This window comes from Aptenodytes patagonicus, chromosome 16, assembly GCF_965638725.1.
Source record: "Aptenodytes patagonicus chromosome 16, bAptPat1.pri.cur, whole genome shotgun sequence".
Classification (NCBI taxonomy): domain Eukaryota; kingdom Metazoa; phylum Chordata; class Aves; order Sphenisciformes; family Spheniscidae; genus Aptenodytes; species Aptenodytes patagonicus.
The window spans coordinates 12,749,068-12,765,299 of NC_134964.1; the positions used below are offsets into that span (position 1 = coordinate 12,749,068).

General features: G+C 49.5%; 1 protein-coding gene across 1 annotated transcript in view; it reads left to right on the forward strand.

The window, feature by feature from the left end:
• Positions 1 to 2,012: 2,012 nt before the first annotated feature.
• SHISA6 (shisa family member 6) overlaps positions 2,013 to 16,232 on the forward strand; it is a 269,442-nt gene continuing 255,222 nt past the window's right edge. Inside the window, exon 1 of the mRNA XM_076353805.1 lies at positions 2,013 to 2,689. Coding sequence (XP_076209920.1) covers positions 2,013 to 2,689 — 677 coding nt within the window. The remainder of the gene's footprint in view (positions 2,690 to 16,232) is intronic.

Sequence of the window (16,232 nt, forward strand, 5' to 3'; positions counted from 1 at the left end):
AGCTATAGGGCATCGCTTCAGTTCCTGTCTTCATGTGCTCCTCTTTGCTGTGATTCCTCTCTGTCCTCTGTGTGTCTTACAGCTGGCAATGCCTCGTATGTCTTCAGGAAATGTTTCTAAAGGCTTTAGTTTAGTTTGCAATGGGACACGGGGGAAGCACCGGGACTTTGAGGAAATTCTAGCACGGGGGCCCAGTGGCTCACAGCAGTGAAACCTTGTGCAGCTGCAGGAAGCTTGCTCAAAACTGCCTTAAACAAACATGTGGTGGCTGTGCCTGGGTCACTGGGTATGGCTAGCCCAGGGCATTGCTAGCCCATCCCTACAGCACCCCAGAGCTGCCCTGGAGAGGAACCACTTTGAAGAAGTGGGGAGTGTATCAGACAGGTTGTGGTGGGGGATGCTACCTTCTCCACCCTGAGCTCAATAGCTGAGCCCTTGAAGCAGGGAACTGGGACTCAGCTGGTCGCAGTGCACCTTCCCGGGCAGGTGCCAACAGCCCCAGGCTGGTGTAGCAATCCCTGTGAAGCCTGGGAGGCACGTCCCTGTGCAGAGGGTGGCAGGGCAGTGGGGACAGCACGGCCCTGGGGGCAACATCTGCCCAGCACCAGGTTGTGCACCAGGTTCCTGGGACAGGAACCTCCTGGAGAGGAAAGGGAGCTCTGCCCCTGAGCTGCCTGGGGCAGACCTGCTTGGACACCCAGACTCCATCAACCCTGGGAGCCCGCACGTGTCTCTAGGGTCCCCGACCCAAACAACTTGTGCACATTTATAGGGCCTGCTTACACACATCCATAAGGACCATAGCTCCCACGCACTCTGTGATAGGGAACATATCGTATGTCCAGAGGGTCCCTAACACTCATACACACCTATAGGGTCTATGTAGCTCTCAACCATCCATAGGGACCATATTCCCTGCACACATCGATCCATAAACTCATGCCCACTTATAGGAACAACACCCAGTGCACACACTGTTAGGGACCATACAGACTGCAAATCTATAGCCATCATAGCCCCTGCATGCCCCTGTAGCCACTGTCGTCCCATCCACACCTATGGGGACTGTACAGACAGCTGACCCAGGGGGACCACATCCCCTGCCCATCCCTGTGAGGACCACACCCCCATGGACAGGTACAGGGGCCATACACCACACACGCCTCTAGGGACCACACCCCTGCCCACCTCTGTAGGGACCGTAACCCCATGCACCGCACCTCGCTCCCACCAGTGGAAACCGCGCCCCCCCACACCCCTGCAACCCTCCACGCTCCTACAGGGACCCTTCCCACGCCCACCGCCGGGAGCCAGACCGCGCAGCCCGAGCCCCCCCGGGCAGGCGGGGCCGGGGCCGGGGCCGGTGCGCGCTGCCCCGGGCGGGCCGGGGGGCGGCGGGGGGCGCCGTGGGCGCCGGCCCGGCGTGTTCGCGAAGCGGCGCCCCGCGTGCGGTGACGCCGGCCCGGAGTGATGTAAGGAGCGGGCCCGGCAGCGGTGGGCGGGCCTAATCCGGAGCGCCCGGCGCGGCGCGGCGCGGCTCGGCGCCCGCCCCTGCTCCGCGCCCGGCTCCGCGCCGCTCCGCCCCCGCCTCCGCGAGGAGCGCGGGCAGCCCGCCTGCTCCGCGGCGCCGCGGCCCCGCTGCAGTCCCGCTCCGGCATGGTAAGGCCGTGGGCGGGGGGCGGGCGGGCGGGCGGGGGCGGGCCGGGGTGCCCGGGGCGCGGCGCGCTCTGACCCTCTCCCCGTCTCTCGCAGCCCCTCGCCGGAGGAGCACCGGCCGGCACGGGACCCCGCCGCCTCGAGCCCCGCTCCGCCGGGCTCCGCCGCTCGCTGCGCGCCGGCATGAAGCGCCCGGCGCCGGGCAGCCGCCGCTGAAGAGCCGCGCGGCAGCAGCGGGACCCCCCGCGCCCCCCCCCATGGGGCAGCGCCGCGGCCGCTGAGCCCCGCGCCGCCGCCCGCCGCCCCCCCCCCGCGCCGCGCCCCGCCGCGCCCCGCGGCCCCCGCCTCGCCCCGCCATGGGGCCGCGGCACCTGCTGCTGCCGCTGCTCCTGCTCTCCCTGCAGCTCCTGGCCCTGCTGCTGGCCGCGCAGGCGGCCGGGCCCCCCCGCGCCAAGGGCAACCGGACCCAGGGGGCGGCGGCGCCGCGGCGGACCCCCAAGCCGGGCAAGGAGCTCCTCAACCAGACGCTGGCGGGCCCGGGGGCTGCCGCCCCCACGGCGCTGCCCGGGCGCGGCAAGGGCGCGGGCGGCGGCAGGACGCCCCCCGGCGGCGGGGGCGGCGGCGGGGGCTCGGCCCCGGCGCACGAGACCTGCTGGGGGTACTACGACGTGAGCGGGCAGTGGGACAAGGAGTTCGAGTGCAACAACAGCCTTACGGGCTTCCGCTACTGCTGCGGCACCTGCTTCTACCGCTTCTGCTGCAACAAGCGCGCCGAGAAGCTCAACCAGAGCCTGTGCCGCAACTACAAGAGCCCCGAGTGGGCCCACCCCACCACCGCCAGTGGCGCGCTGCCCGCCGACGGCAGCAACGGCGCCGACGGGGACGCCAACAAGTACGACCCGGACAAGGACAGCACCAACGCCACCGTCTACATCTCGTGTGGGGCCATCGCCTTCGTGCTCATCGCCGGCGTCTTCGCCAAGGTGGCCTATGACAAGGCGCGGCGCCCGCCCCGGGAGATGAACATACACAGGTGCGATCCTCTCCCTGCTTCCAGCACCCCTTCTGTCTAGGGACACCCTCCTCGCCAAAGCTTCCTCCTTTGCACTGCCTCTCCAAGTGTTTCCCCTTTGCACCATCTGTCCAAGGGTTTCCCCGTTGCACCACCCATCCAAGGGCTTCCCATTTGTGCAGCCTGTCCAAGGGTTTCCCCGTTGCATGACCCATCCAAGAATTCCGCCTTTGAACTGGCTGTCCAAGGGTTCCCCTTTTGCACCACTGTCTGAGGGTTCCCCCACTGCACCACCTGTCCAAGGAGTCCCCTCGTGAACTACCTATTCAAGTCTTTATCCTTTGCACTGGCTGACCATGAGTTTCCCCCTTGCACCACCCTTCCAAGGATTTCCCCTTTGCGATGGCTGTCTAAGGGCTCCCCTTTTGTGCCACCTGTGCAAATGATCTTCCATTGCGCTATTGCTTCAATGGGTCCCCCCTTGAACCACTCATCCAAGGGTTTTCTCCTTTGCGAGGGCCGTCCAAGAGTTCCCTCTTTGCACCACCCGTCAAAGGATTTTCCCTTTCCACCGTCTATCCAAGGGTTCCCCCCTTGCGCGGTCTGTCCAGGGACAACCCCACCCCTTGGACCATCCCTCCCGACCCCCTCCCACGACCCATCTAGGGCCCCGTCCTGGTGCCCCGCTCAGCCCTCCCATCCTCGGGGCAGCACCGTGGGACCTCTCCCCTTCCCCTCCGCGGGGCCCCTCCGCGGCGCGGCCCCGTGGGGTGGGTCGCGGCCCCGCTTTCAGCACCGGCGCCGCGGACAGCTCCGCGCTGCCCCGCGCTGCCCCGCGCAGCGCAGCGCTCCTCCCGCCCCTCCGCGCAGAGCCGCCTCCTCCCCTCCTGCCCCCCCCGGCACCCCCCCATCCACCCCAGGGGCCCCAGAGGGGCTCTGGTCCCCCCCCCGGGTCCCGCCCTGCCTGGCCCGGCCAGGGAGAAGTTTAAAAAGTGTGAAGGAAATTGCTCTGCGTCCTCCCGGCGGTGCCTTTGCCTTGTGGTCGCAAGGGGTATTCGGGAAAGCAGTGGTACCAGGGAGCGTTCTGTTTCTTTCTTCTTTTATTTCTTTTCCCCTCTAAATCCAGATAGCTCAAGCTAGCAGTCTGTCCCTTCTGGCTGGCCGCTAGGGAAGCAGTTTGATATCCTTTTCTTGGTGGTTTTACACATTGCTGTTTTAACAGCTTTAATAAGAGAGAACACTCTTGACGTGTCAGAGAAAATCCTGTTTAAAAGCCAAAGCTCAGGCTTCCGTAACAATTCTCCTTTTGGACAAATGCATGTACTCTCTCAGTTCATATTTATTTTTTGGTGAAAAAGTCCCTCCAAATGATGTGTACATCTTGTGTGCTATGAATCCAAGAGGTTCCTATGTTTGAACATAAAATTGGTGAGGAGCTTCTTTATAAGAACAGTTGTGAGCATGAGTGGGGAAAGCCCTTATCTCTAGCAGGTAATGCTTCATAAAATTATTTTAATTAAGAAATTTTAATCAAAACAATTAAATCATTGACCATATCTTTAAGGCTGAACTTCAGTCACAGTCAACAGAGTCTGAGGGAAGAAATTTTAGCTTTTTACAAAGAAAAAGAGATGAACGATGCAGTTTTTATGTATTTGGGAAGATGCGTTTTACTTAGACTCCTCCCTTTATAAGACTACACACACAGGGGTGCTGGCTGCTGTGAATTACTGTGTCTTCAATGAGACCAAAAAGTAATGCTGGTTTACACCTGCTGAGGGTCTGGCCCATGTATTCCATCACAAAACCCACCTGCCCCTGGTCTCTGCCTTTGCAAGAAAATAACTTCACAGTGTTAAAAACATTGCAATATCTTTTAGGTCACTTGTGTCTGTATAGTAAAGGGTCCTGAAAGTAGCTTAGTCAGAAAATAGGCTTTTTAAAGTATTTTCTTAACTAGGGGCTAGTTCCCCAACTGCCCAGCTCTTTTGGCTTCAAGGCAACTTTGTCTGGGCCTTATCTTCACACTAAATTTGGAAATCTGGCTCGGATGCCCATATGTTACTTTTGCTCTAGCTCCAGTGTGCTACAGCGTTGGATCCTACACCCTTTGAAATCAGAGACAGTGATGCCAGACTTGTCTGAATTATTCCTGATGTTTTCATTTCTTTGATGCTTGCTTTTCTTTATTTAGATAAGTTCTGGTAAAATGATTCACCTGTGTGTAGAAGTATGAATGGCAGATTGAGTGCTTGGAAAGCTTGACTTTCAGAGCATTTTAAGGAGTTGATTGACTTCTATAATATGGTAGCTGGTAAAAGATTATACCTTTCAGAGCTGTGTTACCTGAACTTGATCAACATTGCACGATGGTTTAAATATTATGAAGTGCATCTCCAGCAGACAGGGTCTGCATTGGTCTGAGGCAAAATGCTTTCAGCGCTCTAGCAGAATGTAAATATGAGGAGTGGAATTGTTTGTCTTTCTTTGTCTCTGAGAACTGCTGCTGAGTAACAGGAAAGGAGAAAACCAGAATGTAGTCAGATATTTCTATGTTTGAGGTTGTGTCAATTGAAATTAAGTGTAACATCCAGAATAATTCACTGTAGTGATGACAAGTGCATTAAATCTCAGTGTGCATCCCACCAAAACCTCTGCGATGAGGAGAATAACAGTATAAACAGAAATTATTACAGTGGGCTAGAAACAGCCCATCGTGAGCAGTATCCCACACCCAGGGAAGATTAAGCAAGACTTCCCTGCACTTCACCGTAAGCAAGATCATGCTTTAAATTTCATTTCATTGTAAATGGTTGGTTAAAAATACTGTGTGTAGAAGTTATTTCTCTGCTAAGTTCTCATCCAGCATTTACAGAAAATCCTTATTAACTCAGTTAGAAAGAACATTTTGATGGAGACAGGGCTCATTTTATGTCTTTTGATAGAAAGGAGGGTTTACAAATTCACAGGAGAGCTGTCACTCTTACGTGAAATGAAAGGCTGTCTGTGCACTGAGATATGCATGTGCATTTCAGAAGTGAAAATTCGGTCTTGTTTTCAGGCACTACCACACACCTTTAAAGCAGAGGCACTGCTGTGATTCTGGGCTGAGCAGTGCCAGTAACTGATACTTAAGTTCATTTCCAAGAGCAGTAAGTGGAAGTGCTTTGAAAAACAGGAGCTAAAATATTCATATTTTACAGAAACACTTGTAATGCTTTATACTTAGCTGATTTTTTAATGATTATAAGATGTTTCAGCCTGACCATATATGACTACCTCTTGTCTGGATCTTGCTTTGAAGTTACACAGCCAGAACTAATGCATGCTGGGCTCCAGATAGAAACTGGGGCTGATTTCTGAGAGCTATACCCAGCAACATTTTGCCTGCTATTGCTCTCTGACTGCATTTGTGAGGATGGTTTGTTTTCATCAGTTTGTCAGGGTTTTTTTGCTCAAGCATTTCTTAAGTGGGCAGAGTACTCGCCTTACTTTCAGTATTAGAATGAGTTAGGGAATCTTTCACAGTGAACAAGGAGTATCAGCTGTTTGTTTTCAAAGCTGGGTATGTTTTTCTGTAGCAAGGAGGGGTGACCCAGAATATTCTTCTCCTGTGGCCATGACCCTAAATCCTCACGCTACAGTACATAAATAATTCACTGCTAGTAGTATCGCTCTGCGACCTCTGTTTAGCCCTCAGCAACAGTAACCGTCACACTCTTTGCTGAGCTAGGAATGCACAAATTGGAAACGGTTTATAATTTGCATCTAGGGTTTGAAATGTTACCAATTGCTTGCCGCATGGGCAGCCAAAGTCCTCACTTGCAAGCCAGAGGGAGACAGTGGCAGTGATGGCCCTGGGGCAGTGGTGGAAGCCCAGCTGTTCTCATGTAGCTGCTGACAAACAGCGCTGGGATTTTTCCCGGCAAACTAGCCCTGCATCCTGCTAAAAGACCATCTTCTGTATCTGTCCTTGCATGGAGTGTGTCCGATGAGTGTTTTGGCTTTGAAAGGGAGAAGGGAAACAAGCACCTTCTGCTCAGAGTGCTTCATGTTACCCTACTCCTAGGGCATCTTTGTTGCTACAAAGAGGAAAGATATTTGTGCTACTCTTTTCTTTTGTCTCTGCCTTTGCATCCTCTGCTCTGTGAATAATAACGGTGACTGTTTTTATAAATGAACATCCTTTTCCTGTGTGGAGGCCACAGTTAAATTGATCAATTTCTTGCCATTTTTACTCTACGGCTCTGAATTTCAACGGGAATCAGAGGCAACGGATCTGTTTGTCCACAGATCCGGGAAGGCTGCATGCACCGTTTTGCATGATGCTAACTTAAAATACAGGAGGTTTTCTCTTCCTGCAGGCTGCATCTCACCACAGCTCTTGGGTCCTGTGGGTGCTAGGGAGGTTGTGGGAGGGTAGCTAGTTTCAGCCCTCTGTGCTAACAGTGGAGCTTGTGAAACCTACCTATCGCTAGACTTAGTTTTTCAAATTGTGATCACAGCTGGCTCATTCAGTTCTGCTCTCTGCCAGTGTGTGTTGCTTGAGCCAAACAATCAAACTTCATACCTCCCCAGGGCAGGGAGAGAGTGCTATGAACACACACCTGGCCATAGGGACTATACAGAAGATTTTCTTTTTTGGATGCTGTCACTGCTTTCTTTCTTTTTCCACTGATTTGTTTTTATGCTCTGCTTTTTTTTACTCCACTCTCTCTCATTCATCTGACTCACTCATGTGCCTTTCATCTGCTCTTTGCCCTGCTTTGTATTGTTTATTCCTGATGGTTTCTTCTCAGTCTCTTCTCTAAAGCGTCCTGTCCCTCCCATAGTGCACAGAATATAGGTCCACAAGCATGTGTCAGACTTGACTAAGGTAAGCCAGAAAAAAGCACAATCTTGTAGCCTCAGAGAAGTTACTCATGACTAGTTCTTCTGTTTCAAACCAATACCGCACTTTAGTGTAGTTGGGGTAACTCCCGTGCAGGGAGACCACCTGAATCTTGTCCTGTTTGAATTGATGAATTGCCCATTCCCAGCTAGCCAAATCAAGGCAAGGATGTATGCATGTACCTGTACAAAATATTTTTCCTTTTGCTTCACTTACATGTACTGGGGAAGCTTCGGTCTGAAGCTCTGGACACAATTTGCACAGTTTGGTGACTGTTTTTTTTGCCATGCTTTCCTCTCTGAATGTATTTTATAAAGAGACTGGCTTTGGTAACAGCACAGAGGCTGCCTGGCTACAGACTTCCACTGGCTGCTTCTGACTCTTCTCCTTTCTTTTTGAACTTCTCCCAGGAAGAGAGGCTACTCTCAGAAACCATGCTGCTGTCACCAAATCATTTCAGTGTCTCTAACTCCCATTTATTTGATATTTTTCTGCTTTCTAATTAACTTTTTCTATTAGTAACCCTCCATCATAAGGTGTCAAGGGAATCCAGTCTAACTCTGAACTTCTATTTCTTTTAGTTTTGTAATCTCTTATATCCTTATCTAACAGTTGATCTGTGTGTCTTTGGAGATCAGATGCCTTTTAAAACTTCTGTTTCACATAAGAAGATCAGAACCTTCTCAGAAAAATGAGATCATGGTGTTTTTTTGCTTGCCTTTGCCCCTACTCACATGGGCAATCTGTATTTCCTTAGATCTGTGTGCGCTGTATTGCATGGAGGTCTCAAATGTCTCATTACCCAGACAGATAAACCTGGATTTCTTTCACAATAAATATTTTGCTGTAGTTCAGCTTTTGCCCCAACCTCCTTTGTTGCAATGATAGGGCTCTTCAGAGAAAGTACAGTTTTCTTCAATAAGTTTAAAGTCCCTTAATTGTGCTTACAGTATAGGATTTGGTGCGAAATAGTTACCTTGTGCATGAAACCCCTTCTGTGCGCACTCGTGTTTTTCAAAGCGCTGCATATCCACCAAGTGCTGTTACTGGCTTTGTGCATGCAGATACCCAAGCACAAACAATAACAGACAAAAACTGTACCAGCTGAGCTCTTAGCATAATTCCTGCAGACTTTCATGCCTGTCAAATTCCTAGCAAGACCTGCTATTTTTATTTTATCTTCTTTCTATGATCAAGACCAGCGCTGAGTTCCTTTTCGGTACAATAACACTGCTTCCAGTTCTTCCCAGCACCCGTCCTTTCTTTTCTGGGTGCGCCTCTTTTCCAGAGTCTCCCTTTTGCTCTCTCAAGCAAAGGGTGATGTAGCCGGGTTGATAACGGGGCCGGAGCCAGCGAGGGAAGGTGGATGCTTTGAGGAACACTCCCGACAGTACAGCAGGTGGCAGCCTGCTCTCTGGCTTGCAGTGAGCGCTGCACCCTCCGTGATGCTGGGGAACATGACTCCTGGAGGCACCAACTTCTTCATGTCACTCGCTGTCCCTAAATAACCTAATAGTGGTTTAGAGGTAGATCTTGACCTTTGCTGCCCTGGCCATTTTCTGCTCAGTGTAACAGCTCTCTGTGAAGAAACGTCAGTTGGAAAGATTTATTTTAACTTTTTAATTACAAAATCTTTATGTAACAGTTCCTTTCTCTTTGGACCTGCTGTATCACTAATCAAAGGAACTAGTATTACTCGTTGTGAGTTTAGCGATTGTAGTAGATTCCTTGCCCACAACACAGCAGTAATAGGAGACTTATTCAATTTGTATATTAGTGTTAGATGTGTAAAGTACTTATGCAAGATGTGCAGTCTAAGCACTGCTGGTATTTACTACTCTTGATACATAGCCTGAAGAACCTGTCCCAAAGACAAGAGCTTTACCTTCCAATTGCTGATTCCACCTCACGTTATAAAGACAGGAGAGATGATGAGCTCACAGCGACATTTGTTTTCTTGTTGATTTATCAGTGTAACTCCTATACTACTTCTGTTTCAGCCGGAATGTATTTTCCACATACATGCATTCATACAATGGGTGTGCATCTATAACGTAATTATGTCACCTATGTGTTAGTTTTGAGTTCACCAAGAAAAGTGAGTCAGGAAAACTGCCAGCCTCATTCTGCTGTCATAAGCTGGGGTAACGAGATGGTCCTTAGTACATCTGCAATTAAGCTTTCAGTGAAATTTATCATTAAAGCCGGACTAAATTCCAAGAGCTTCACAAATAATTCTTGTATTTGGCATGAAGATTTTTCAGAAGTCATCTGACTTTTCCTTGCAGTATTTATTTTTAAGAAAGAATATTTCCTCACTTATGCTGGGTGCAGGTGCACAAATGCTTCGCTCTTGGAAGGGTGTCCTAATGCTTAGTCTTTTTCCCTTCTTAACTCCATGGGTGCATTCACCTGTTATTGTTCACACACACACACACACACATATATATACACAGGCCTCCACCACACACCCACTCAGGTTACCATGAAAAACCATTTCCAGTGTTCCTCCCCAGAAACCCTGCCCTGAAGCACCAGCTGCTTTTGTTTCTGGCAGAGACCAATTATCTTTTTTGCTGACCCGGGACTGGTGCATCTCTAGTACACTGCTGTGCCCCTGCACTTTCAGAAACAAGATCTGCTTTGGCAGAGTCGCTTCCACACAAAAGAGTCTGCCTCCCAGAGGGGTTCGCTGGCAGCAGCATCCCCTTGTTTCCCTCCGTGTATCAGTTTGCAGTGGTGTTTGTGTAATCAATTAAAGCCCCATCCTTCTGGCAGTAAGATCAGAGCACTGTCAGAGAGTGTGGCCAGACAAGTGCCCTGGGGGTGATGCTAAGGAAGCAGCAGAGATGGCGAGAGCTGATGAAGGGCAGTGTACACTTGCCTGTCTGCTGTTTCACAGCTAGCACGGGGGAATAACATGGGCAAGCAGCACTCAGCTGGCAGAAACTGCAGTGTGGGAGCCCGTCTCATAGGACAGCACAGACCCAGCTCGGTCAAGGGTAGCACGTGGCTCTGTGTGGTCAGCGTCTGAAACTTCACAAGGCGCACAGCAGGTCCAGGGACAGACGCCAAACCAAACCATGAATAATGCACGGCCGTGCTCTGCGTGACTTGCCAGTGACTGAAATCCCTCTCCCTTAGAGAGACCAGTCCCTTCCAGGTGAGCTGGCTCCATGGCTGGATAAATCACCTCTCTCAGCCTAACTGCCTCTTTCTTTCCAGGTTGGTAAGAGAGCATAGGGGAGTCTTTAACCTCACTCCTTTTTTAAAGACTTGTAGTGAAATCCTGGCTGTGCTGAAGTCGATTGGAGTTCTGCCACAAACTCCATCACAGCTATGCTTTTAACAGGCTTTTAGCTCAGCCAGACACTGCTCTTTTTATTGTACTCTGCCAGATCCATTTGGGCATTCTTTTTCCATTCTTTCCCAAATTCACAGGGACTTGGAATTGGCAATTCTGTTTTCTAACACCCTGTACATGAGGTGTCCAGGAGAGGGGATTTTCAGAAGGCAATTGGGTGAAGTTTTGTGTGTGTACAACCTGCACTACTGGACATAGTCAGCTCTTCCCATCTCCTTTTCCTATCCAGCACCTGCAGACCTCTCTGCTCCAATCTTATTTCCCACAGGCCACATCCTGGCCTGTTGGAGCTGCCAGCAAGGCTCCCTTTGTCTTCAGTAGAAGGGATACCTGTGCCGACACTCATACTATCAATTAGCGTTGAAAAATCTGTGAATATTGGGAAAACAGGACACTACTTTCAAAAAAGACTGTGGTGAAGGACAGCGTTCCTCCAGCCTGCTGTTACCTCATTGGTAATTAAGACAGCAGGTCTTGGCTGGGTTGCTGAGTGGGCAGGGTGTGCTAAAGTGAGCTGGTCCTTCACAGCCCCTGCAACTTCACATTCTCTCTGGCTACAAGGTCCCTTCAGCCTCTGCAGGCGAATATTACTTCTGCACCGTACTCCCTCATATCACACTATCCGATGTGTCTCAGAGCTCATTGCAGAGGCAAATGCCGATGTGTCACAAACTCACTTCTTAAACCAGACATTCCTTTCTGTTTCAGCTCTTTGGTTCTCCCTGTCTCCCCAGGATCTGTGTGTTTTTTCTCTCCAGCCCAAGAGGAGAGGATCATGTGTGGACTAGAGATATCCCCATCAATTACGGTCCATAAAGTCCTTGCCAGCCCTGGGGCACTGACATGAGTTCTGCATTTCTGCAGATAGGTCCTGAAAAAACCTGACAAACAGCCAGGGATACCTGGGATGTGTTTATTCAGATGGAGTTTCTTTGGCCAGTGAAAGAGGCACTAGACAGGGAAACTGTGGGCCCTGCCTCAAGCTTTCTCAGTGATATCAAGCAAATCCTTCCTCCTGCAGTCCACATAACACTTAAGAGCAAGAAATTTCTCCCCGTGGGTGCAGGAGACAAGCAAATCACCATGCTGGAATTGCTGAGGTCAGGAAGCTCAGGCACTGGTAGTGGTTGTGGAAGATGGGAGTGTTTCAGAGTATGAAAGTTACTGTAGGAAGAGCCACTTACAAAAATGGACTGGAGCTCTCAGCCTGGGTTTGCTGCCAATGACATTGCCTAGCCTGAAGAAACCCCACTGGAGTCATTGCTTTAGTCTGGGTCTAGAAGGATCGGGATCAGCTCCCTAGTGGGGGTTCTCTCTGCTGTGTTTTGAGCGCATTTCTTTATGGTGCTTGGGGCTGGACCCTCCAGTGGGACAATCGGGTTGGCCACACAAACTCTTTACAGAATCACAGAATTGCTGAGGTTGGAGGCACCTCTGGAGGCCAACCAGTCCAGACTCCAAGCAGGGCCAGCTAGAGCAGGTTGCCCAGGACTGTGGCCAGTTGGGTTTTGAATGTCACCAAGGACGGAGACTCTGTGACCTGCTGGGACACTGTTTCAGTGTTTGAACACTCTGAGTGTAAAAGAGTTTCTTCTTGTGCTTAAGTGGAATTTCCTGTATTTCAATTTGTGCCCATTGCCTCTTGTCCTGTCACTGGACACCACTGAGAAGGGCCTGGCTCTGTCTGCTTTACACCCTCCCATCGGTTATTGCTACACATTGATAAGATCCCCGTGAGCTTTTTGTTCTCTAGGCTGAACAGTCCCAGCTGTCTCAGCCTCTCCCCCATATATGAGATGCTCTAAGCCCTTAAAGCACTTTTGTGACTCTTCCTTGGACCCACTCCATGATGTGCATGAGGATCCCAGCATTGGACACAGCACTCCAGATGTGTCTCACTAGTGATACGTAGAGAGGAAGGATCACCTCCCTCAAGCCTGAAAAAATCATTACTGATGATTTACTTCCCTATTACACAAAGATAATGTGGGCTCCTCTCTCCCCTCCCACATCTCCATGCTAGGACTGAGAGATTAATACCCTCCACATATCTGCTGGACCTCACACCCTGCCTGGTCTTTACTGCAGTCTGTTCCTGTCTGTTTCCTCCATTTTATACTGCTCTGCTCACTTTCTCCTTGTTCTGTTTTGGTTTTCTGTCAGTCCCTGCCATTGCCCCTCTCCCAGCTTGCCTTGTCTTCACTCTCTTTCCTCTGTAACAAAGTCTGTTGATTTCATCTTTCAACATCAGGCCCCCAGCTGATGCCCAGCCTTGCTACCCTACTGCTTACACCCATCCCTTTCGGCCATTTGTATTTCCGACAAAACCTTTTTTTTTTTTCCCTTTTGAAAATGGCTACAACTGCTTCTTTGCATGAAGGTCCCTGTGTTCATCCCACTGTGTTTCTTCCCTAAGTACTCGCTCAGTCCAGAGTTGCATGAAAGCCTTCCCTGCTGACATACCTGAGAGCAGGACCTGACCTGCTCTGCCTTGGCATGTCCTGCCATGCAAGGCATCAGTAGGTTTTTCTCCCACGCTGCTAGTCCAGCACTGGTCTGGACCAACATCCCTGATGTCAGTATGACTATTCTGGGTTTACGTGGAAAGAAGCTTTAGTGTTCTCACACAAATGACGTTAATGAAAAAGCTGTTATAAATCATTATCTCAGGATATGATTGTACAGTTAACGCAACTCTGGCTACTCCATCCACTGCCACAGGTAACACGTTCCAGCGAGTGAGGTTTGTTTTCCTGAGATAAGAGATGTGTCGTCATAGAAAGATTTCTGAAGTGTCTCATAGCCTTGTGCAGGTGATTAGGATGCTGTTGACATCAGTGGGACTAATTGTACCCAAATGGCTGCACATGCAAGACCCAAATATTTCAAGTGACTCTGTTACCCTGCTTGAAGCTTTTGCAGTGGACAATTAGACAGCTGAACCCGAGAGACTTATACCGATCAAATCCTTCCTCAGTTAAGTGTGTCTGACCTTCCACCAGCGTGGGACTCGGCTCTCTGTGCTTTATGGAAATAAACTGGATCACACACAGTGATATGATTGAATTGGCAAGGAACCAGCTAGTTTGATCCAAGTTTGACTTTCTCCTCCACCTATAATGTTTTGTTCTGCTGGCGCTGAACAATCTTTTTTCTCTCTGTAGACATTAAAGAAGAGAACAAAGAGTGAGCACTCAGGACACGGTTTGGTGTGTTTAGGGCATAAGAAGATTACACCTTCAACACTGCTGAACCCACATTATTTTAGTCCCATACACTTATGAACTAGGTCTGCTTTTGATAGTTATGTTCAATTTATCCCACGTATAGTCTGACACGGCAGACATCGCTTTCCTGAGTATCACCTGTGTTTTCTTCAGTTCATCTGAGAGTAACATTCTCCTCCCTTCCATGTGGCTGGCATCCAACTAGAAATCACTTCCTTGTTATGTTGTGACCAACAACTAACCCAGAGCTCTTATTACTATTCCTTCAGGATGAAAAACAAAGAAGGGATTAAATTTGTTCTTATCATCTGAGTTGTATTTTTTTTGTGTGGTAAGGATCAGTGAGTTCAGGTCCTGGCTGTAAACAAGGAACAACCAAACATAGTTTTATGAGAAACTGTTCAAAAACTGAAATATTATGCTGGACACATTGTTTTGTCCTCATGGAGGGCAGCAGGCTCAAGGTTCGGCTCTCAGGTAGATAATGACTGAGAGGATGAGGCACTTCTCACCAGCTCCAATTGTTCCAGAGTGTATTCACTTTAATTGCCTCAATTATTTTTAGTGAATGGAGGTAAACTGTCCATCTAGGAGGTAGGAAAGCTATGTTCTTAGAACTGTACCAAACCCCGTTCAGAGAGTAATAATAGTAGGAGAAAGGACAACAGTATCAGAAGAAACAAGGTGACCTGCAGCATAAGGTGGTCCTAGACTCAGAATCGTAGCAGAATTTAGGTTGGAAGGGACCTCTGGAGGTCCCTCATCCTGCCATCTACTTAAAGCAAGGCCAACTTCAATGGTAGAGGAGGTTGTTCAGGGCCTTATCCAGCTGAATTTGAGGACCTCCAAGGATGGAAATGCCTCAGCCTCTCTAGGTCTCTGTTTCAGTGTTTTGCTATCCCACTGTGACTATTTTTCTTTTATAACCAAGTGGAATTGCCCTTATTACAACATGTGCTAATTGCCTTTTGTCTTCTTTGCCTTACACCTCAAAGAACAGCCTTGCTTTGTCTCCTTTGCAGCTCCCCATTAGTGGGATGTAGGTCCTCTCTTAGCCTCTCTTTGTCAGGTTAAACAAACTCAGCTCTGGGAAGAACTAGTTTGTACTCTTCCATTTCCATCCCACCAGTACCTCCAGCTCCACTTCCTCATCTTTGAGTTTCTTGTACTGCCTCTGTGTACCTCATCCCACACAGCCCCTTCTGAGTGTACACCGGTCCCCGACCTGACCTTTCCTGCCCAGCTGGCTCTGTTATATTAAGTGCTATATAGTGTTTTAGTGTTATCCATGCTGTCATCTTCCTCTGTACTCTGAGTGATTGCACTCTTGACACTAAGAGTGTCTTTTACAAGTGTTCAAATTGAGCCCAAGCCACTATGGGCTAGTAAATAATGGTCCTAATACAATCTCTGTGATTGAAAAATGACTCTTAGCATTTCTGTACTGCAGATACCATTAAATGGTCATCTGATGCTTAATATATCTTGGAGATATGTACTAAGGGCTCAGTTCTGCCAACCTGCTGTCTTTAGAAAATGTGTTGTCTCCAACGGGGTGTACTGGATGCTTGTGCCAAATAGACAAACCTCATTAGCTTCCCACATCCTCCCCAATCAGCAAGATCTGTAATGCAGTGGGGAGGTATTTGCCTAGAAAAGCCATCAGGATTGCTGGTGGTTGAATGAATCCTCGCCTCAGGAGGGAACCGTGCAGTATCACATAGGGCAGGTTCCTCAGGCCGCAGCTTCAGGTCTTTGTTCTGCCACTCATGTTCTGTACAGCCTTGGGCAAGGGGCCAAAAATTCAAACATGTCTTGTAAGTTGGTGACCAGTTTGAGATACCTCAGGCATGATTGTAAAAGACGGTGAGCACCCACAGATCTGTGTCAATCAATGGGAATTCAGCATCTTTTGGAGAACACCAAATACCAGTTCCTCTTCTTCAGTGAGGAATAACCATAGGAGCAAACAAAAGGAGCCCTGACCTGGGACAGGGCTAAGTATCTATCTCTTATTGCTGCCACCTTCACCTCTCTCTGAGCCTACCTAAGCACAAAAAAAAAAAAAAAAAAAAATCTGTG